This window comes from Leptonotus elevatus, chromosome 10 (assembly GCF_054856555.1).
Source record: "Leptonotus elevatus isolate MCC_2025b chromosome 10, RoL_Lele_1.0, whole genome shotgun sequence".
Classification (NCBI taxonomy): domain Eukaryota; kingdom Metazoa; phylum Chordata; class Actinopteri; order Syngnathiformes; family Syngnathidae; genus Leptonotus; species Leptonotus elevatus.
In genome coordinates, this window is record NC_141248.1 from 12913708 (window position 1) to 12936483 (window position 22776).

At 39.9% G+C, this 22776-nt stretch overlaps 2 protein-coding genes across 3 annotated transcripts; one reads left to right on the forward strand and one right to left on the reverse strand.

Moving 5' to 3' along the window:
* Nucleotides 1-8052: 8052 nt before the first annotated feature.
* On the forward strand, nucleotides 8053-17771 carry LOC147167132 (leucine-rich repeat neuronal protein 1-like). Of its 2 annotated transcripts, none has more exons than XM_086087904.1 (2): nucleotides 8053-8414; nucleotides 13966-17771. In XM_086087904.1, exon 2 carries the CDS (start codon nucleotides 14177-14179, stop codon nucleotides 16322-16324), a length of 2148 nt encoding a protein of 715 aa, XP_085944030.1. In that variant the 5' UTR covers nucleotides 8053-8414; nucleotides 13966-14176; the 3' UTR covers nucleotides 16325-17771. The 2 variants fall into 2 exon arrangements, with proteins under 2 accessions (XP_085944030.1, XP_085944029.1); XM_086087903.1 differs by having other exon boundaries at nucleotides 8053-8398.
* Nucleotides 17772-18100: 329 nt separating this feature from the next.
* On the reverse strand, nucleotides 18101-22539 carry sumf1 (sulfatase modifying factor 1). Its single transcript, XM_086087259.1, has 9 exons — nucleotides 22259-22539; nucleotides 21396-21569; nucleotides 21236-21310; nucleotides 20690-20772; nucleotides 20485-20607; nucleotides 19156-19270; nucleotides 18659-18772; nucleotides 18515-18574; nucleotides 18101-18392 (listed from the first exon to the last, which is right to left on the reverse strand). The coding sequence occupies exons 1-9, from the start codon at nucleotides 22496-22498 to the stop codon at nucleotides 18291-18293; spliced, it is 1086 nt and encodes a 361-aa protein (XP_085943385.1). The 5' UTR covers nucleotides 22499-22539; the 3' UTR covers nucleotides 18101-18290.
* Nucleotides 22540-22776: the final 237 nt, after the last annotated feature.

Here is a 22776-nt window from a genome sequence, read left to right on the forward strand (position 1 = left end):
ATTAACATTTTTTTTTAAATTAAACTATTTAAAATATACAGTACCAGTAATACATATAACAATATACCATTGAATAAAAACATAGTTATAGGTATATACAATATAATTTTATTGAAAGGCACATTCTATGAAACAAAGACTTGCAGTGTTTTGAGACAGGCTGAGAAATATTCAATACAAGAGGCAGACTAAAGGAGGTTACCCGGCCCACTTCTCCCCCTCTCGCCCAAATAATACCCCTCAGAGAGAAGACTACTAAACACTCCCTCAGCCTCCAGCACATCAGTCCTGCCGTATAAGGACAAAAGTGGGCGGGCTAGGAAAATTCCATCACTGCCTTTGCCTTTTCCCTTATTCAAATCCTCCCCGTACATGTTCGTAACACTCCAGCATGTCTTTATTTACCTGCTTCCGAATTGGGACAACACAAAATGTCCTGGATTGGAGTGTTTTATTACCCTAGCATGCTTGGAGTAGTCACAGAAAAGAAACCGAGTAGATACTTTAATAACATCTCATCCAGCAGGAAAAGAGCAGCGTTTTTTGGGGGGGAAATACTGTCAAGGACAAGTGGTCTTAACAAGAGACCTTTATGGATACAGCTGCCTCTCCAGCTCTTCACACACTCAGTCGCCATTGAGAACGTCTGAAAAAGGTGCTGATGCTCCAAACAGAGTGTGCACAGGGCCTAACATTATCTTTCAGATTATATTCTCCCTCTTGGCTGCCCATACAGATACATAGGCAAGCGTTTCTGTGCTAAAAGCACCACAGAAGCAAGATGCAGTGTGATTCTCAGCGAGAGCCAACAAAGAGTAGTTGTCTTTGTTCATGGCAGTGGATGAGGGAGGGGTGAACAAGGATGGAGGATGGGTGAGACTTTGCACTTTTTAGCACAAAAAGAGCTGAGAAGCAAAATTTCCCCCCACTAATCATCTACATATTTCATGTCTGTTTAGGCCCAAGTCCCAAACTGCATGTTGTTAAACTCCTCGCTGCCAGCTCAGGTGGGGCGAATGGCTATTCTATATATAAGCACCTGCACATTAATGCATCTCACGGAAGCATATGTTATCAGTGCATTTTTGATAACCTGGACCATGTTAGCAAATCTCTACTTATGGGTCCTCCACTGTTTATAAAATGCCTGAACTTGTTTCATGCAAAACATCAGAGATGTCAGAAGATGCGGACTCCTGACTTCACCTGTCAATTAAATATTAATGCACACTTTAATGTGGATGGACCGAGAGCCTGAGAGGGGACTTAGAAGGGAGGCTTATATCTGCCTTTTATTTGAAGGACGTCTTTATTTCGTAGACAGAGATATATTGGGCCATATTTCTATCTTACAGTGAGAATTAAATTTTTTCGGTTGGTTCACACTGGCAGTTCCTATTTGCACGTCCTGTCAAATACAGCAGATAGATAAAATCTGCACACCCCTGTTCAAACGGCAGGTTTTTGTGATGTAAAAACATAAAATTAAGACAATTTCAAAACTTTTCCCACTATTACTATGACCTGTTATTTCTTTTTAAATAGGGAATTTAAAAATTAACAACTGACCATAAAACATTTTCCAACATGCTCTGATCATTTTGTTGAATTATTTGTCCATAGTTCCAAAAGGAGCCTTTTGAGTAAACACAACACTCCTCATAACCAAAAGAAGAGCATACCTACAGTGAAGCATGTTGGTGGCAATATCATGCAATGGGACAGTTTTTTTTTTTTTTGCATCTGAAACTAGAGCCTTAGACAAGGTGAAGGGAATTATGAACAGTTCAAAATTGCAGTCAGTGTTAGCACAAAATTTAGAACATCTGAAATTTATTAGGGTTAATCAAATGGTGACAGGTGTACGCTAATTGCTATTTAACGTGTTTGAACGCAATTGGTTAATTCTGAACATAGTCACATCCTAGATAAACATAACGGTTGTTTCTCAATATCAAGAACACAAAGTAGGTTCTTGTGACGCAACGAGTAAGATCTTAGGCCCCCGTCCAGACAGAAGCAAAGCCGGCTTCGTTCCTCAAACAAATCTCGTACACACAGAAGCATTTCAAGACTTGCGTGTGTCCAAAAGAAGACGTAATGTATATGCCAAGTCTGGAGTGGCGCTGTAGCGCAGCCACAGGGAGTTAACAGAAAGTGTAGAAGAAGAATCAGCGAAGAAGACGAACACTTTTTTTTTCCTTCTAACTTTATTGCAATCTACAGAACAAACATGGCTTTGCATGCATCAAAACAACATGAAAAAGACGAACACAGGATATTTATCTTTATTATTATTCTTTCAGAAATACTTCATTTTAGTATTTAAAAAAAGTTTTAGTATCAATTTTTGTTTTTTTAGTATATGGAGTCGACTTAAAAAAGCGGTCACTTAGTACTGTGTACTGTAATAAAGTAAAGTAAACCACAATTCAAACAGCTGTTTGACCTTTCTTCTTCTGAACGCATGCAACAATATTGAAATAAATACATTTAAAATAAACACCGAAAGGTCATCTATTATATTAATTGACAGACAAAAATGAAGGACATTTTCATTATAATTAGTTAATTTTTTTTTGGGGGGGGGGGGGGCTTCTAAAAACGTTTTCATACTTTTTAAAAGCATTTTTGTGTTTATATTATAACATAAATGTGCTTTCAGTTTTATCTTTAGTTATGGTGTTGTTTTTTCATTCATTAGAATAACCTTGATCCGATGTACCTGTATGATAGACACATGTGCACAAACAGATTGGGTGAAAAAAAAAGAAGAGGCTTCTATTTGCTCAAGTGGATGATGCACCAGGTGACTAATTAAGGCAAGATGCCCTCTGTGACACTATTTCAGGATACACAGCATTCAACTCTACCACAACCTACTCAGCACGTGACTGGTAAAAAAATGGACGTCAACTCCCAAGAGGCTGGGAGAAATTGCTTTGGTGGTAAGCAATTAAAAATGCATCTGGTGATGTTGTTAACTGTTAAGTGGCCCTGATGGGTTGTGAGATAGCACGCCAGCGTGTACTGTAGGCTAATATAAAGTGACATGCGTAGCGTAGCAGGAGTCAGGACCTCATCACCTCTGTGGCTATTAAGACAAACTCCCATGAGGCGGTCAACACTCCAACTCATCGGATGTGGCCATTTAAATGTCTAAAAACAGCTGAGGACTTACAGAATTCATATCAATAAAAATAGGGTGATTAATACACACAATTTAAATATAAATGGCAACATGTAGTATGGCTGATTTGCCCTTTTCTAAAAACAACACATCACATACATGGATGATATAAATCAATCCCATAAAGACTGATAAAAACTCACGGGAGAACAATAAAGACACAAGCTCCCAACTATGTTGCAACCCGATGCAATAAATTCAACCCCCGCAAAGCTTATAAGCTTCAATTTGTGTCGAGAGCTGCTGATTCAACTCAACTGGGGGGGTTGTGTTGCTGCCGTTGTGTTGTTTTGTTGTGTTGTATTTTCATTAGATGGTAAGGTGAGACTGTTCCAGCGTCCGCACACTGCAGCAACATCTGCAACATTTGTCAAATGCGAGGCTTAATGCCTGCCAAAGGGTACAGAAGTTAAGAGGCACAGTATACCGGCCACGAAAAGCTGTTCCATTTCCAGGGGCAAGCATTTGCTGTAGTCACATCCGAGAACAGCCTCGAGCTGTTTTGATCTACGCCTATTACGATGGAGCTTAATCAGATCGTCAAAGAAAGAGAGCCTGTTGGTCTTATAAGTAAAATGTATTTTTACACAAGGGAAAAACAGTATGTTCTTTTCAATGATATGAAAGGAGTATTTGTAATTCATGTTCTGGCAACATCCACCCTCCTCCCGCCTTAGCTCATGAAGCCTGACAAGGAAAGCCACACCTTTCCTCCGACGAGTGCGAAGCTGCCAAATGATGAGAGGACTTGTGAGAGGTAAAGCAGGGGACACGCATTTCTATCTAACTCCTTTCCCCAGATGGCCATGTGGCAGGAGCTGTGTGATCAGAGATCTAATAAAGAGGCAGATATGCTGCAGCTCCTTTCCCTGGAAGGGAATCGTTGCCATGGCAACCGCACCCCTTGCATCGCAGGTTAATAGTGGGAAATTAGGATTTGCCCGGCTGCTACTCACACCAACTTTCAGCGGCGCTCCTGTTGCAGAAAGATATGAGCTGCTCCTACTGGGCCGCCATTACGCAGCAGCAAAACAGTAAGCAAAAATTGGAGTGTCAAAATTCCAGAGTTGAATTTGTGGGAAGTTAATTTTAACTTCCCACAAAGTGTCATTTGAACATTTTTAGAGTTAAGTGCAGTTGATCACCTTAGAGTTAGAGTCTTAGATTAACTCCGCCTTTGCACCTGCACTTTTCCAGTTTCAGCGCCATTTTCCTCCTCTTCCTTATCACTGGGAAACACTGATATTCAAACAAAAGGAGTTTGGTTCCATGACGTCATTTTCACTCATAGGAGAGACTTTGGTCAACGATAACGTGCTTGAAATGCTCTCTTCAAAGCAAGTGTTCTCAACTCGTTGGATGGTCTTCAAGAAAGTGGGACTTGTTTGCAGTGGAATGACCTTCCAGTCGAATAACTGTACTCAATGTACTTTTAATCACATCTCAGCGGGTAGCGCTGCTGTTTTAAGCTACACGGTAGTCAGGGTAAAACTGATGTGTCTTGTCTACACATGCAGTGTTAATTTAACTCTGTTTAGTCAGTTAAAAATGTACTCTGCAACTTTTTTTTTTTTTTAAGTGTGGAGTTAGATAAGCTGAAAATGTGTTAAAATTAACTCTGTCGGTGTCAATTCAGCACTGGACTTTTTCTGTGTACACTACTTTTACAAGCAACGAAGTTGGGGTCCACTTTGGTACACATTTTTTGTGTGCTGTGAGGGTTACAAAAACATCTGCAATACCTTTTTGCCACTTTTTAAGATTATTGTCGGAGGGCCAATGACAGGAGCATGAGGCAGAAATAAAGTGCATATTCCCGCTGTTGGGCTTATACTTCATATTGCTATCATATACTGTTGCACACAAACATATCACTTCCCCATTATCATGTTCAAGTGCTAATTTAATTCACAAAATATTGCTCATTTATTTATTTATTTAGACTGCTTTCTACGACTAATCGTGCGTCTGTGTGTGGCATAAATCAGTTGGGGTGCTTTGAAAATATATTTAAGATGATAATAACAATAATTTGTTCAATGAATTTAATTTGACAATGATTCAAAAGGATTGATGCACACTGTTGTCATGTTTATGTCTGCCTGTGCCGGGATCAAATCCATCAAAAACGCATTCCACCACCTGCGCCACAACTTAGACATACTTTTAGCTGGTCTAAATTGTATTTACTTTCCGCCACTGTATTGTCAGGTGCGTTGGGAGCGCGTAACAGAAAATGCAGTCAGTCTGCCGGAATGCTCAGCGAGTCCAAATTCCCAAACATGGTCAACTGGACTTGCCCTGGTACAAAAATTAAGATGTGACCGTTTTTACGCAGAACGCATATGCGCCAGTCTATGACCCATATGATATAACCCATATCCTGCAGAGTCAAGAACACTTTAGATTCGTTGTTAATTTGTAAAAAATAACAGACTACATGCAGACTCACTATTAGTATCAATTTGCAAAAAAATATTAAAGTGACCATATGTGGAGATAGGCGGTTTCTGCCCGACAGTATTGATATGCGCCATTTAAGGTTTAATATAGCAACAAACAATCCATCATGTTGTTAGGAATGAATTTACAGATACATTAAGGCTTGGACTCGATGCCAGTCAATCGCAGGACACATCTGAACAACCATTCGCTTCCTGTCTAGGGGGCAGATTGCAAATTACAGATCACTGGCCTTATACTGTACACCTCCAATTTAGGGGGTAAATCAAATATGGTACAGTAAATATGAATTATACCTTGACATAAGTGGGGCTTTGCATGTGAGCAGTTCCTCTTTCAAGATAAAACAGTGCTTAAAAAAAGTTCTAAGAGACCAATGACAAGGGAAAAGATGCTGATTGATGTTTTGAATCGGATCACAACTGATCAGAAGCATTGCAGTTAAGAAAAGATATTTCCTCTATTTTGATGACAGCAGTACTTTAAAGGTCAGCGCCTCAACTTTATCGCTGCATCCGCATCTTTGTGCTTAACCACTCATTTATTCAGGCTGCGTCTTTAAGTTCACCCTGTCTGCATGGGATGCCATGACAGTTGAAAACAAATGCAAACAACAATGCCGCCTTTAAAACAAGTCTAAGGAATTTTGCACAGCTGCTTATTTCGATTGTCTCAACTCCTTGTCTTTCTTCTCTGGCTACACTGTGGATGAAAAAAAAGCAGCCGGGCTGCTCCCAAAGCTGCAGCTCAGACAGTAAATGATAAAACGCTGTCATTTCGCTGCTCCCCTCAGAGACGAGGAAGCAGAGGAGGAAGAAGCCAAACAAGTGACAGCTCAGAGAGAAAAAGACATTTCGCTCTTGCGCTTTCTGTTTGAGGGCGGATGAGATTTCAGTCCTTGTCTTATCTGCCCAAAAATCGGTTTGCTGTCACATTATGTAGTGTCTGTTTATTTGTCCATTGACACGGAACACCACAAAACTACACTGCCCACAACACTTGCATTTGGTAACTGTCACCTTAATGCAACAAACATTGCCGATAAGTAGAGAGGCAGTGGTCACACCTACAAGCAGAAATATTGTGTAGACTTAAATAATTTTGGAGGGTCCAATTAAACAAATTGCAAAAAGCTATACAGCCAGTTATTAACATATTCACTGTTGTGGGTGATTATGTTCATGCGACTTGTCACCGACAACAAAGAGGCATTCTGGCACATATATCAATTTGAAACCGGTCAAGACCATCAAGTCAGACATTGTCACATGGGCTAGGCCAAGCAGCCCCTGAGTGGAAGAGTAGAAGCCATTTTGGATAGATTAGACCGTCTTCCGCATCCAACAGAACAGGCTCCACAGCTGTGTACTCGATCTTTTTGGCATTCATAGTTCAAATGAGAATATGCAGTCTTCTGGTTATACTTCAAATCTGTGAGGCAGGCGTGCTAACCAATAGGACAAGACTAAAAATAAAAAAATAAATGAATAATATTAGTATAGAAATGTATCGATAAAGTCGTTGACCCTTGATGCCTGGTACTCTCTACAGTTTAGTAAATAGACTTTGCGGCCTATAAAATAACAATTCTGAGGTTAATGTTAACTTAATGTTAGAGCTGTCAAACGATTAATTTTTTAAATCAGATTAATCACATTTTAGAATTTTGATTAATCACGATTAATTGCTTAATTAAAAAAGGCTTAATTATCAAAAAAAAAATCCCGCCAAATTTAAAGAGCACCAGTTATGTGTTAATTCTTTTGACATTTAATGTTATGAGGACATCTTCAAAAAAATGTGATCCACTGCACACGCTAATCCTCCTCTTTTTCTAATCAGTTAATTTCTTGCATAATTTAAAATGGAGAAAAAATTACCCCAATATTTTGACATGAACAAATATTGTAAATGTGATACGCAAACATTTATTAAATGCTTTACTTTAATGCATGCAACTATGTTTATTGCTAAAACACAACCTGTGCTACCTTAAACGTAGCCATCCGCTGTCACGTTAAAGGATAATCTATGGTCAAAATTAATAGTGCGATTAATCTGCGTTAATTTATGATTAAAGCAATAATTTTTTTTGTGATTAATTAATCAGTTAACGCTTTAACTTTGACAGCACTACTTAATATACAACAAAGTGCCATTTGCGTTCTTATTGGTTTTGAACCAAAGTAGCCTACAAGTAGGCTATGAGCTATAAATTTAAAGTGAAATCTATTTTCAAACACAAAAACAACAACTTGTATTGAAAATAATGTCATTAAATCTGTGTTACTCTTCACCACAAAGAGCCTCGAGCAAAGAAACCTCGACACGTAAACAGATCAATAAGATGGAACATTCAAACAAGGACATTTACTCCATGTAGCTGCTCCGGTATTGGTTCCTCCTGCCCGTGGCTTCGCGTACCCTCCCTAAATAAATTCTCATGCTCGGACGAGTATAGGGAGGGACTTTTTGTTCCCATGGTGTCGGTAAGACAGCAGATGGTGAGGCTGCACTGGTACCGGTGTCGGTGTCGGTGTCAGACGCGTCTCTGTGCGGCTGACCTGCAGCAAGCAGATGCTCGTCGCTGCAGTCTCGCCTTACCGAGGATCTATTTGCGCTGATTTCCGTTTTTAAAACTTGCTGAAATTTGAGCATCGAATCGCGCACCCAACGTCATCATCAGTGTGGAGGAGCTGCGGATGCTGCATGGGTCGCACCGACTATCGTTCTGCTCAGCGCTTCGTAAGTGAGAACAAACGTGCGTATATGCTGAGAAATGGTCGTTTATGAGTAAACCTTAGACAAAGTTGGTCATTTTATTACTATATTTGGTTAATTCAAGGGGAAATGATCTATTTTTCACAAGGCGTCTTAGGTGGTCTTCGTGTAGCGCAAGCTGCACATACAAATAAATAATTTCGTATTGGCATCAACGCAAAGATAGGCGACATGGTAAAAGCGAGTCATAAAATTACGTGAAGAATAAATACATGTGTTATTATTGTATGCAGTTATCAGCAGCTACAATATGTGCACTAAGGGAAAAGTCCATAAAACATTTTCAAGGACATTACAGTGCGTGTAAGAGATGATTGTTATGAAGCTTTGTGTTCACAGGGAGCAAAACAAAGAACGTGCAACTGCAGTGTTATTTCAACGTTTAGACTAATTGAGCCGTTTGCATGAATTAAGTTATCCAACAATGTGCTTCATTCTTGTTGTCTACTTTTTTGTTGTTGTTGACATTTGAAGTGCACTTGACTCTGAAATTACACCAACAATGCACAAACTGCAGTACAGCTGACGAGCAACTGTGGTGACCATCAGAACCATTTGCATGCCCATGAGAACAGACTGGCTTGGCTCCAGATTTGGGCAGATGTCAGCCATGAATACTGAAGAGAGAGTGCAGACACTTAGGAGTGAGCATTGTTAGGGGGATCACCTTTGTCAAGTGGGTCCATTGTTTCATTAGCTGCGTTACACCTGTTACTAAAATCAAACAACAACAAAGTGGATTACAAACTCAGTGGTTAATCTTGGAGTGAAACAAGTCAAACGTTATGTTTTTTATTTTTTTTATTCTTTCTCTACTACAACCCCACAACTTTGTGGTGTTTACTTTACTTTACTAGACAACAAAAGGAGACCCACGTGTCAGGTGACGCCCATGGGCCAATGATAGGTGGGCTTTGTTGTCACAATGTCCAACAGCGCTCAGTTAGTAACATCTGGGGTAACAAAGGAACATTTTGGTGTTTTTGTGTTGCCGTGTATTTGTTGGACTATTGTGCTTTAACTGTGTAAAGAAGAGTGTAAAATTGTCTTCTATATGATTATGCATTAAGTTTTGGCCCCCTAATCTGCGCCAAAAAAAGGAAGATGTAGAAAAAGATGGCTGTGCAAATATAGACAACTAAACATGCTGCATCTTAATTTTAAAGGTCTCTGAACCACATACAGTAGTTGCAGAGTTCTCCTTTAATTTCATGGCATGGTCTTTTCATATTGGGCCATCCGTCGTCCCCTATGACCTTCTCGCTTCAGCCGAGCCGTGCATCGGCTTCCTCCTTTCGGACATGCTTCTATATCTCCTGCTCGGCTCTGCAGCTCTGCCATCAGCAGCTGCACCAAAGCCTCGTGTGATGTCAAGTGAAACTCTTGCATACTAATAGAGCACCAATAGGATGTCTCTCAGGGTGGCTAGAGCAAAGACCTAATAGTGAAAACATCAGGCGGCGAAGGCTCAGTTTATCCATGATTCTGGAGCGCGAGAAAAGTGCTCTGTCTTGATTGCCAGTCATGTGTTTGTGTTACATTAACATTCTCATTAATGTACTCTTTGGCAAATCCATTTGGGCCATTTTTAAGCATTATTGGCCGTATTCTCATTTGGTTATGAAACGCACACGATGGTGGCATAGGCGTTGCCATGGTGACGGCATGCTAGTGCGCCTGTGTGCGGCTGCTGAGCCAGAAAAGGCTGTTTATATTTGGTGCCCAGTGAAAAGGCGGCTCAGAATCAGGGTAGGGGAAAATGTGGTTCTCAAAATAACAATAAATGACCAAATGAACATCACAACAAGCGGTGTTGTAGTCTGTTAACACATTCACTGCGATTGACGGCTATAGACATCAAAAATTCATTTGAACTATTTCTATTAGTTTAACATTTTTTTCCACTTTTGTTAACAAGAGTATGAAAACCTAGATTTTGTTTTTAAAGAAATACAGATATAAAATGTGTGATTAATCGTGAGTTAACTATTTAAGTCATGCGATTAATTACAATTTAAAAAAAATAATCGCCTGACGCGACTTAAAGATTATTAAAAATTTCGCGCGTCAGGCGATTACATTTTTTGATCGTAATTTATCGCATGACTTCACTAGTTAACTCACAATTAAACACACATTTTGTATCTGTTCTAAATGTACAATAAAAAAAAGTTTTTCATACTCTTTCATACTTAGAAAAAATGTTAAACGAATAGAAATAGTTCAAATGAATTTTTGACGTCCATAGCCGTCAATGGCAGTGAATGAGTTCAACTTGTTTTGAAAAAATCCTAAATGATCTACTATTACATTTACACATAAACAGCATAAATCAGAGCAACCTCATTACGTTGTCACAATTACATTAGGCTGTCTTGTGACATAGTTATTATCAGTGCTGAAGAGGCATGCTGTAGTATTTAGATTTGTGAGTGTTTTATATGTGAATGAGTACTTGGATTAAAACCTCATAAGGATTGGCTAAGCAAAGAGAATAAATCCCTCCTGCTGGTGCCTTCAAATCAAACAGTCAGTTGGATAATGTCAAGCTGTTGAGGGATTTTGTTGCCTATTCCTTTTGGGTTGTGACTGTGCGCATGTCCCGATGTAAAGCAAAAAATATTTTGTCAAAGTATAGAAGTATACTTAAAAAAAAATGCTAGCACTGAAATAGGCAGTATTGGCTTCACAATGCCACATCATTCCACTGCTTCAGCCTGCAGATTTAATGACGGCTTCTCAGGATACAGATGCTGCTGTGTAGGCAGCGAGGGAATTAATCTCAAACCTAATCTCTCTCTTCCCTCAGAACAAGAGTTCACAAAGGTGTTATTCCACCAAAGCCATTCTTACAGCCTTTTGCTATATCAAGGCTTCACTCTAGGAGAAATCCTCCTCCGGGTTCCCACATCTTCCCCATTGATATTCTTGTCAGGTCACGAGGCAAGCATATTTGCTCTGAATGTTTGTTTCATCAAAGAAACGGAGTTTTATTGCCATTCGGTAGCAGTAATGACGCCGCTGTCATATAATTTCAGCCAGCTGAAACACATTTCCAAAGAAACAGTGCAACATCATGTAAAAAGTCACCCCAGAAGAGTGGAAGCTGCTATAACAGCAACTCCATAACTGTATCTCTTTTCACTTCCTGCGGTGTAATGGCCAGCACTCGCATTAGGTACGAATGTGCTGCAGTGATTATGAAGCAGGCCATCAGTGAAATGGGCCAAATGTGCCCAGCAGTGCTTCCTTGGATCAACAAGGTCACCGCAGCAGAGAGAGAAAGAGAAAGAGTGGGTAGGGATGGACGCAGACACCCACAGCGTTGCCAGAAACCTGACTCCAGGTGTCAAGAGATTCATGGCCTCGGCATGACAACAACAATTATTCTGGCTATCTCCTTGAATTTCATACCAAGGGTGATGTAATTGTAGTCACGCTAAAGAAGATCATAACAATAAGCAATTCATTTCATTAACTAGGTTAAGGGACATCACGGCTAATTAAAGTGAAGCTGAGGTTGATTCACTTGGCATCCTCCTCAGTCATCATCTAAGAAGTTCAATATGTCTGAGAGTGACTCATTTGTAGAGACAGACCAGCTGATGCATAGCAGGTGTTCATAGCGTAATCGCGAGGCGGCACGGTTCAGCGGTAGAGCGGTCGTCTCCCAACCCAGTGGTTGTCCCTTGAGCAAAATACCGAACCGTCAGTTGCTCCTGATGCTGCGTCATCAGTATGTAAAATGAAAACAACGGTGTTAAAACGCTAAAGGTAGAAAAGTTAAAAGGGTCATTTACCAAAACAAACAGAATCTGTTCTGATGAATGGCACAAAAATTGTATACGATCTACTGAAATCATTTTTGTCTCGGTTTATGTAATCGGACTTTTCAGAGTCGTTATCTCTATCTATATACACGCTCGTATAATATATAGACATATTCACACTGTAGGGGGTGACAAGGTGGTCCAACGACTTCCTGTACACCCTCACATTGAACAAAAAGCAGTGGACATAATGGAGCTTTTAATGGCTTAAGAGACAGATATTTCCCTCCGGAGTTGAGAGGCTAAATCTTGAACATTGGTGCTTAGTCACAAGGTGGGCATAAAGACAAACCAAAGTAATAATTCTGCTGCTACTGTTTGTTCATCAATTCTTTGTATCACCTTGAGAGTAGCACTTAAGAGTAGTGCCGGCTTGAGTGAAGCATTTTCGTAAGTATACAATTAGTAATGTCACCTCAATTCATCATACAGAAAACAAAACACATTCATCATGTCACTAATTTCACCGATGTGATACTACTGCATACTCTATATGTCTGCGGTATTGTACGTCATCGTTGTCCAAAGCACAGCGCCGACATCTCAAAAATGCTTACGCGTCATATTTTTTATGACTTTCTGTCATGAGCAGAAAGCGATTAGCAGTGAAGAGCGCACATTCTGTGTTTATTAAGCCTGTTGTGTAATGGGCTCACAGCCATAGCTGCTGACTGTGCCTGTCACACACACACACACACGCGCACGCACATGTGCGCGCGCACACACACGCTCAAGTGGCTCAGTGACACTAGGCTGCTATGTGCATAATCTACAACGCACTGGGAAAAAAATAACATGGTAATCTCTGTTGAGTTGGCTGGGGGGGTTGAGAAAACCTAATCTGAGATACAGTACTGTCAAGTAACAGTGTGCTTAATTAATGAGGCGCTAAAACTGAGCTAATATTTGGATGACTGAATATGTTGATAAATTCCTTTTTGGCATTGGGCTTGGAAACTGAAGGAATGTAAATACAATTGCCAAATAGAGTTATCTAATATACTACATTTATTATATGAATTAGTTATTTTTAACATATAATAATTAGCGAAATGTAGTAGCCTTCTAGCCTCAGTGCGTGTCAAAATTAATCGATAAATCGACAAGTAATCGATTGTCAAATTAATCGACAACTATTTTAATAATAAAGTAATAGTTTGGAGCCATTTTTTAATCTAAAATTGTCCAGACCCTCTGATTTCAGCATATCAACAGTAATTTTTTCACTGATTTCTGTAGTCTTTCATCCAAGAAGACTGATAATTTTCAGTGTTTAATCAAAATAAGACATTTGCAAACATGTGTTTTTACTTTGGAAAACAATGACCGACCTGGTAACATAGTACAACATCAATCCACTTAATTTTTGTAATGTTTTTTTTTATTATTTTTTTTTTTTTTTAAATCACCATACCAATAGGAGGTACGAAATGAACACCAATCACTGGTTAATAAACAGTAATGGGGGGTCAAATACACTTTAATGCAAAATGAAAAGGAATCCGATTAATAGATTGAATAATCAATAGAATAATCTATTCTAAAAATATTCAATAGAGACAGCACTAAACTTCCAGTTCTTGACTGTGCACTTGTTTACTAAATTGATAAATTGTTATCTGTTATAATTTAATTACGACAACAAATGAATCTCAGTTTTATTGCAGTTTTTCAATGTTCTTCCATATTTGTCTTCTTTAGGTTTCCATGTCGGGACAAGAAAAGGAAAACATCTGAGGTTGAGAGTGCATGTGCTCGAGGATTCTATCTGCAGAGATCTTATTCTGGACTAGACGAAGAAATTCATGAGGATTGCTGGCCACGGTGGAGACTCATGCTGAACCTTCCCTTCCAGCCTTTACTTCGAAGACCGCCTCTCATTTAAGCGTTGTTTGAGCGGAGAGCAGACAACATGGCGCTTGGCTGCCTGCCGCGGCCACCTCGGCTCTGGCTGTGCATGGCCTTACTCCTCGCCTCTCAGTTGCCCGTACATGCCACCGACTGTCCTCATTTGTGCGTATGTGAGATCCGACCTTGGTTTACCCCCCAGTCGACCTACAAGGAGGCGACAACTGTGGACTGCAATGACCTGAGGCTGACACGCATCCCGATCAACCTTTCGACAGACACCCAAGTGTTGCTGCTCCAAAGTAACGCCATCTCTCACACTGGGGGAGAGCTGGAAGCCCTCCAAAACCTGACAGAGTTGGACCTGTCCCAGAACAACTTCAGCTTTGTGGAAGCTGTAGGCCTCAAAAGCATGAATCATCTTACCACCCTGCATCTGGAGGAGAACCAGATCAGCCAGCTCCAGGACAACTGTCTGGGAAATCTCTCTAGCTTGCAGGAGCTCTACATTAACCATAACCTGATTAACTCCATCTCCTCTCGGGCATTTGCCGGTCTGCACAATCTGTTGCGCCTTCACCTAAACTCCAATAAGCTTCATGTTATTGACAGCCGCTGGTTTGTCGAAACGCCTAACCTTGAGATCCTCATGATTGGGGAAAATCCAGTCATTGGCCTTTTGGACATGAACTTCAAGCCACTCGTAAGTTTGAGGAGTTTGGTTCTGGCTGGCATGGATCTTACTGATGTTCCTCCAAATGCATTTGTAGGCTTGGACAACCTGGAGAGCATCTCTTTCTATGACAACAAACTGGTCCGAATCCCTCAACTGGCGCTCGAGAAAGTCCCCAATTTGAAATTCTTGGATTTAAACAAAAACCCAGTTCAGAAAATCCAGGAAGGAGACTTCAGAAACATGCTTCATCTAAAAGAGTTGGGAATCAACAACATGATGGAGTTAGTGTCCATTGATCGTTTTGCTCTGGACAACCTACCAGAACTGACCAAGTTAGAGGCCACAAACAACCCCAAGCTCTCTTATGTCCACCGCCTTGCCTTCAGGGACATGCCTTCCCTGGAGAGCTTGATGCTCAACAATAACGCTCTCACCGCTCTTTACCACCATTCGGTAGAGACCTTGCCGAACCTTCGGGAGATCAGTCTGCACAGCAATCCGTTGCGATGTGACTGTGTCATTCAGTGGATGAGTTCTAACAAGACCTCTGTACGCTTCATGGAGCCCTTGGCGATGCTTTGCACCTCCCCGCCAGAACTCAGGGGCCAGCGTGTGCGAGAGCTAAGATTGCTGGAGTCCTCCGAGCAGTGCATCCCGCTGATATGCCATGACACCTTCCCCGGCCACCTCAACCTCAATCTCGGCACGAGTGTCAGTCTGGACTGTCGGGCCATGGCTGAGCCCGAGCCTGAGATCTACTGGGTGACCCCTCTTGGAAGCAAAATCACGATGGATACCGTGTCGGAGCACTACCACCTGAGCAGCGAGGGGACTCTGTGGCTATCCCATGTACAGGTGGAAGACTCGGGGCATTACACCTGCGTGGCCCAGAACATAGAAGGGGCTGACACACGGGTTGCCTCAATTCGAGTGAACGGAACCCTGCTTGATAGTGCTCAAGTGATGAGAATTTATGTTAAACAGACAGAATCCCACTCTATCCTTGTCTCTTGGAAAGTCAACTCCAATGTCATGTCCTCCAACATAAAATGGGCCTCAGCCACCATGAAGATCGATAACCCGCACATCACGTATACGGCTCGCGTACCTGTGGATGTTCACGAATACAATCTTACTCATCTTCAGCCTGCCACAGAGTACGAGGTGTGCCTCACAGTGTCCAACGTCCACCTTCAGACGCACAAGTCTTGTGTCAATGTCACAACCCGTAGCGCGACCTATGCCCTGAACCTGTCAGACCAGCACCCGAGCGCTGCCGTGCTAGCAGTCATGGCTACCGCGTTAGCCTTCCTCAGTCTGGCTACCGTCGGCATCTACACGGCCCGCAGATGGAAGCGAAAGAACTATCACCATTCCTTGAAGAAATACATGCTTAAAACCTCATCCATCCCTCTCAACGAGCTTTACCCGCCGCTCATCAACCTGTGGGAGGCTGACGGAGAGAAGGACAAAGATGGCAGCTCAGAGGGGAAACCCTCTCCTGTTGATACCACACGTAGTTACTACATGTGGTGAAGATGTAGCAAGGAGGCCCGGTCGCCTCTTCAGCAGCACAAACAGACAAGAACTTCTGACATTTTGGTGCAAAAGTCACCAAGTTGTATTGTGGGCTTTGCTGAAACGTGGCAGAGAGAACAAGGAGAATTTTTTAGTAGTATAGCGTATCACGCTAATTCTTTCTATTTCTTGTTTTGTCTTCAAGGAAGCAGCTGTATTTAGCTTCTATGTTACCTTAGTTGCTAATATTAGTGGTGCAACAGATCACAAAAGTCACGGTTCGGATCGAACCACGGATTTGAGTCACGGAAAAAGAAAAAAAGAAAAATAGTACTTTGTCTTCATTTCTTTGCCTTTCCCTTCCTTTAAACATGGCAAGTGAATAACAAAGTAGCCTTGGTCCAGAATATTGAAAAAATAATTAAAGTAAGCGGTCAAACTAACTAGCCGGAAGCCAGACACTCGTTGGTCATGCTAACAGTAACAGCTAGCCGCTAGCCACTTGCGTCAGAGACTTCGGCCGTATTATACAATGACGGCGTAATTAATTAGCGGTTTCTTAGCGTCCTAAATTAGCGATTGAACATGAGTTCGGGATAGCGTTGTGTTAATACAACTACAATGTCAATCAACTACAATGAAGAAACGTCTAAAAGGGATGTCAAGCTAGCCATCACGCCACGACGTGGGCAAACGTCAAAGTAAAACTGTACTACGGCTATTTTGCTTTGCCGTCAATATATCGCTGTATTTGGTCAACTTTATTTTGAAGTTAGGCTTAGCGTGTTACGTTGAGTATATTTCCGCTTCCTTGACATGTCAGAATGGACTGTGAATTGTTTTGTTTTTGTCAACCAATCCGCGAATCGGGCGTGATCCGAAACGCGGGGCCTGATCCGAACCGATCGCGGATCAATGATGATCCGTTGCACCACTAGTTGCTATGCTGTATCTGTGGTGCATTTCTAACTCACTTTTACTTGGGTTAATAATAATGCAGCAATGGCAAGGGGGTCTTGTGGCAGCATTAGTAATGATGAGTCTTTTCTTTCTGTTTTGTAAAACAGTTAAACTTTGTGCACCAATAGGTAATGGAGTTTGTTTAAACTTCAACAAATAAAAGCTGACAGCGGGTTTTAGACGTGTTACATTGTCTACTGAATGTTAGCGACTGTGCAGTAATGTTGTATCAACTATACCTTTCAACTTTCTGATTTAAATAAAAATAGCATTTTAGTTTGCAGATATTTGTGATGTTAAATGCTAGAATTGCAACTGTTGGTTAGAACCTTTTCTTTTTTAAATTTATTTTTCAAAAAATTAACAATTTAAGGTTTTACCTTCGTTCTCAGAAATAATATGGGGATGTACTTTATTTTGCTAGGATTTTTGCTGATTGGTTAGTTTATTTTTCACATGTAATATGTTATATTGCCAAAATAAATACTTTTCAGATTTTTTTTTGCATATTTGGTCTTTGTTTCCCCTGATGTTTCAGTGCGTATTTTTTCTAAATAAGCAAAATACAATTCTTAAATTAAGATTTTAATATAAAAAAAAATGGCAGAAATGAACTATTAGGGGGATAGTTCCAGTTTCATTCATGTTGGCTCTTTACTTACAGTATTTATTTATTCAAAGTCTATGCATAAAATGTTCCCGTCTCCATCACTTACATGAGAAAAATACTGTTTTATGAATACAGACAAATGTGCAAATTATTATTTTTTATATTTATTTATTTTTCATAAAATTAAAAGAGTAAATGTAACTTCTGCAAAATGATTAGTTCATTCAATTTATGTAGTAAAGCAGCACTTACATTTTGAAATACTGGTTCTTGATCTAAAATATATATAAAAAAAAAATATATATATATATATATATATATATATATATATATATAAAATAATAATAATAAAAAAAAATATATATATATATATATATATACATTGTTTAATGTGAACCAGAGCTCAAGTGTAAGTCAGTGTGGCTCTTGAGAGACGCAACGAAAACCAAGATTGGAGGCCGAGCTGTCCGGAGTGTTTTGGCTTCGCGCAGCACAGCGGTACCGGTAACAGTATGACTGAGGGAGGGAGAGATATGAAATTTAAGACACTGATGTACATAAATATACCTCAGGACAGGACAGTACACATTGCAAACATAGCAGTGTAAATGAACTAATAGAAGAAGTCATCACTTTACCTTGTGACACATGTATGACCCTCCCTTCTTTACTTTGTCTGTGCCTGATGGAGGACCTGACTAAAAACAAAAAGTTATTTATGTTAATGTGATATTTTAGAAGATCACAAATTGTTGAGGGATGACATTATTTTGTGAAGTTACTGGATTGTGTTGTTGTTCGGCGGAATGGCGCACAGTCCACCAGTCTGACGTCCATTCCCACGCATTGCCCACCATGTCGAACAGACCAAAAGCATTGGCGGGAAAAGACATGACCTGCAGGGTGTTTTAGTCAACAAATGACATGTGCATCTAACCATCAGAAACGATTCTAACAAGATCAAAAGACAAGCAGTTATTGATTATTTTAAATTAGGTACATTAAATATATTTTTCAATTATAAATGATAATACTCAAATACTGCATCAGAAAATTACATCATATTGACTTTCTTATAGTGTGACTTTTATTGAATGGATACTTTTGACGTTGTGTAAATGCGTACAATTGAAATTGTATTTACAGGTTGAGAGCTCCCCCTACAGATGCTGAGCTAGAATTAAAGTAATCAAGTGTCATCTTTGCTGCAGCCAAAACCTCTAATATGAACTCTCTCCACAGAGCAAAATAAACATTTCATTTCCTGACTCTCACTTACCGGCGAGGTTTTGACATATCCGTCTTCTGCAGAATTATGGTGAGGGAAGTCCCCTTGCCAGAGGTTGGCATAGTGTTGCCCTTTAGGGTTCAGTTGATTTCCCCAGGGATAAAGTCTGAAAAAAAATATTCATTTAATATAGTATTATTCTTAATATTTAATTTTTACAATTATAAATTTGGATGTAGGATTGAAGTTAAATGAACATCCAAGTTATCATTTTTCTCATGTCTATTTGGATCACTGATATAAATAAATGTCTGACAGGTTTGATGGAAAGGAAGAGAAATTACTTAAAGGGGTTGTTCCACATTAACTTAACACATTTCAAGAAAATATTCATACTGTTAAATAATTTGTATGGTACTCAGAGAGCAAAAGAATTTCACTTTGAAATTCACGTATTATGAAAGATGATGTTAAAACGCGTTATATTAAAGCAGTAAACGGGCATTTGAAACTGCTGGTGACTCTGGAGTCCGTAGAATCTGTAATTGTAGGATCTTTCGAAGGTTTGCCGTGATGCATAAAGCTGTATTTTGGCCACCCTAACACACCAGGAAAAATGTTTGCAGTGGTCTTCAAATGACTTAAAGATCATTTTCACACAGTTTTACATACTGATGCATGCAATGCTACATGGAGATGGATGGAATTCTGAATGGCCACCATGCCCCAACTCGGCTGAGACAAAACCAAGGAGATGGTTGGGTCTCTTTTGGCTTCCAAAGATGTCAAAATGACCTCTGTAAAATATGTGGAGAGACTAACTGACCATTTCCTTCCATGGTATGAAAAAAAGGACTCATTCTGCAATAAATTCATTAAGTCCCAACACAACACACCAACCCACGGCTGCAGACAATACCATTGAAGGTGCTAAGGGTATAGAGGGAAAAAAAAACTCATGGTGTGGCCATCATCATTCCCTGACCTCAATCCTATTGAGAACCCATGAAGCGTCCTTAAAAGTGATGCATGGCAGTACATCTAGAAACAGCAGCTCTGAAGGAAATTCTTGTATCATCAAATTTAATGGTCTAAGTAATGCAGACAAAAATATATATTAAAAAAAAAAGTTGTTTACCACATTTTAACTGCTGAATATAAAAATTCGGAACACTGTGTTTTTAATAGTTTTACAAAAAAATACTGTTGTCACCATAGTGATTATGCTTGATGAAATCAAAGACTTTCTTACATAAGCTAATATTGATAACATTTCACCCACTGTAAATTGCAAACTGGAATAAAAATTAAAAAAACTAACAGATGCTTAAAAATTTCAATGTCACAATTTTTAATCTACACATTGAATGAACATCCTACCTGTCTTTTAAATTGCCTCTGCAGGCGTACTCCCACTCTGCCTCCGACGGAAGCCTTTTGTTGGCCCAGACGCAGTAAGCAACAGCATCTGCCCAGGATACATGAAGCACAGGATGATCCCGCCTAAAATGGACCCGCTTTAATTAGCTCAGTCTCACTATGGCAAAACAAAAACAAAAAATGGATCATAAGAGTATCCCCTTGCCTATTTTGGATATTGGAGTCAGGGCCCTCAGGTTGTCTCCAGTTTGCCCCTTTGACTGGAAGCCACCAGGGGGCAGCAGCCACCTAAAAAAGAAAAAGAAAAAAAGGAAGCACATGACTTGATAAATCATAAATGATTATCAAAACATACCCGAGTTCAATTGCAAGATGTGTCATGCAGCTGTCACAAAAAAAATTGTGTTATAATCACAAAAGAGCTTTACAAGCTTGATTACACAGTGAACATTTCTCTTCAATGTTTGCCTCGTGTCGTGCTGTGGTTTGCTAAAATGTGTGGCGGCTGTGCACCAGCAGCCACTCAGCAAATAAATAAATAAATTGCAGCAAACATGCCCACAGGAAGCAGTGGGGAAAAACACAGCCGATGAACTTCACCCCTTGGCGCAGACAGCTGCAGGTTTCCACGACAACCACAATGAGAGTGCGCCCATATGTGGGCCATTATATACTTGAGTGGTCTGTGTAAAATATTCAGGTTTTTTTTCATGTTTGCGCACCACAACAGTGACAATAAGGAAGTACTCACCGCTTGTGTGATTTCGCTTTTGACTGTCTCACTTAAAATTCCTTCAAAAACAAATGAGTCCCCAAATTTCTCTGCCTGAAAAAAAAAGAAAAAAAGTGAGCAATCCATATCACAAAAAAGGACATAAACAACATGCATAGCTGTATTGATCAATTAGCACCTCTGTCACATAGCCTGTGGTATTGGCAAAGTTCTGGAACTGTCGGTTGGTGACTTCCTGGATGTCCATGTAGAAGGAGTCCACTTGGACCCGTCTCTGAGGACCCTCACCATCAGCAGGGATTCCTTGGTTGTCTGTTCCCATTAGAAAATCTCCGCCAGGAATGAGCACCATCTATATACAGCATACAGGATAAATAATTGTTCATCTCAGTGTCAAGTGATGTTATAATGTTATATGGCTTTAGTTTGAATATTCTAAGCTTTTGCATGATGAATTTTTGACCATTTGTATTCACTTTTTCTCTCTCAAGAACTTGTTGTTTAGGTTACCAAAGACGATCTTGGAGGTGGCATCTAACAATTTAAAGCAAATATCGTATCAAGTAAAATGAATTGTGTAGCACCAATCTTCATAGTTGCGCACATATTATGTGCACGTTTCATATCTATCCAGTATCCTGAAAAATTGCGTTACAGTACTATTGAGATCACATATATTGTCAAAATTTGAATAGCTTAGCATAATTTTTTGTCAATTTATGATTTTTGAAATAAGTTAATAAGAGAGAGAGAGAGACAGAAGGACAGACAGACAGACATGTCCATGAATAATCCATTGAACTACCTTTGGTCAGAAAGCACTTGATTCAAATAATTTTAATAAGCCTTTCAAAAACCATTAATGTAATTTATAGCACTCAATTAATTTATTTGTTTTAATTTCAGCTCAGCGAGCAGGCAACCTGTAGTTAACAGAATTTTTGCAGTTCTGAGGTAAAATAACAAATATAGTTGTGATCAATTTGAGCCACTAAATACACAGAAAGAGCTATTTACTCAAAATAATCTGTGGATGGTTACCTGACTTAGCATCTTCTTGCCTCCCTGTGGGTCAGACTGCATTTCATTGGCAGCTCTGGAATATTTTGCACTTGGCTCCTCCGATGATGTGCTTTCGCCGACAACAGCGTCCCTCTTTAAACTCTCACAGCCGCAACTGGCTGAACCTGGCGAAGTGACGGGCTCGGTGTGAGCCCTGCATACAAGCGTTTTGTCCAGACAGCCCAAATAGATCATTAATAAGGTCAAAAAGCGGAGCATTGTTGCTTACGCGTCGCTCATGTTGTTGATACTTCCGCAAAGTCACGTGGTCAGTCAGCTGGTACTGGCTACTGTACTGTACTTATGTTGCGCCTCCAGAGGCTGATAGTGGTACTGTCAATTTGAATAAATTAAAATGTTCACTAATGTATTTTAAAAATGAATACTATTATAATAATGTATTTTTAATGGCGTCAATGAATAGTTAAGTACGTAAGGGTCATCCACTAAATAATAAAACCGAATAATTTGCCAGAGATCAACAGTGCCGCCGCGCG

Bases quoted from the DNA above. Each gene is read 5' to 3' on its own strand.
- LOC147167132 (XM_086087904.1), top strand. From the start codon at position 14,177: ATGGCGCTTGGCTGCCTGCCGCGGCCACCTCGGCTCTGGCTGTGCATG.
- sumf1 (XM_086087259.1), bottom strand. From the start codon at position 22,498: ATGCTCCGCTTTTTGACCTTATTAATGATCTATTTGGGCTGTCTGGAC. The intron at 21,570-22,258 runs GTAACCATCCAC...TGCTGTATATAG, and splicing joins GCAAGAAGATGCTAAGTCAG to ATGGTGCTCATTCCTGGCGG. The intron at 21,311-21,395 runs GTGCTAATTGAT...TTTTTTTTTCAG, and splicing joins CCACAGGCTATGTGACAGAG to GCAGAGAAATTTGGGGACTC.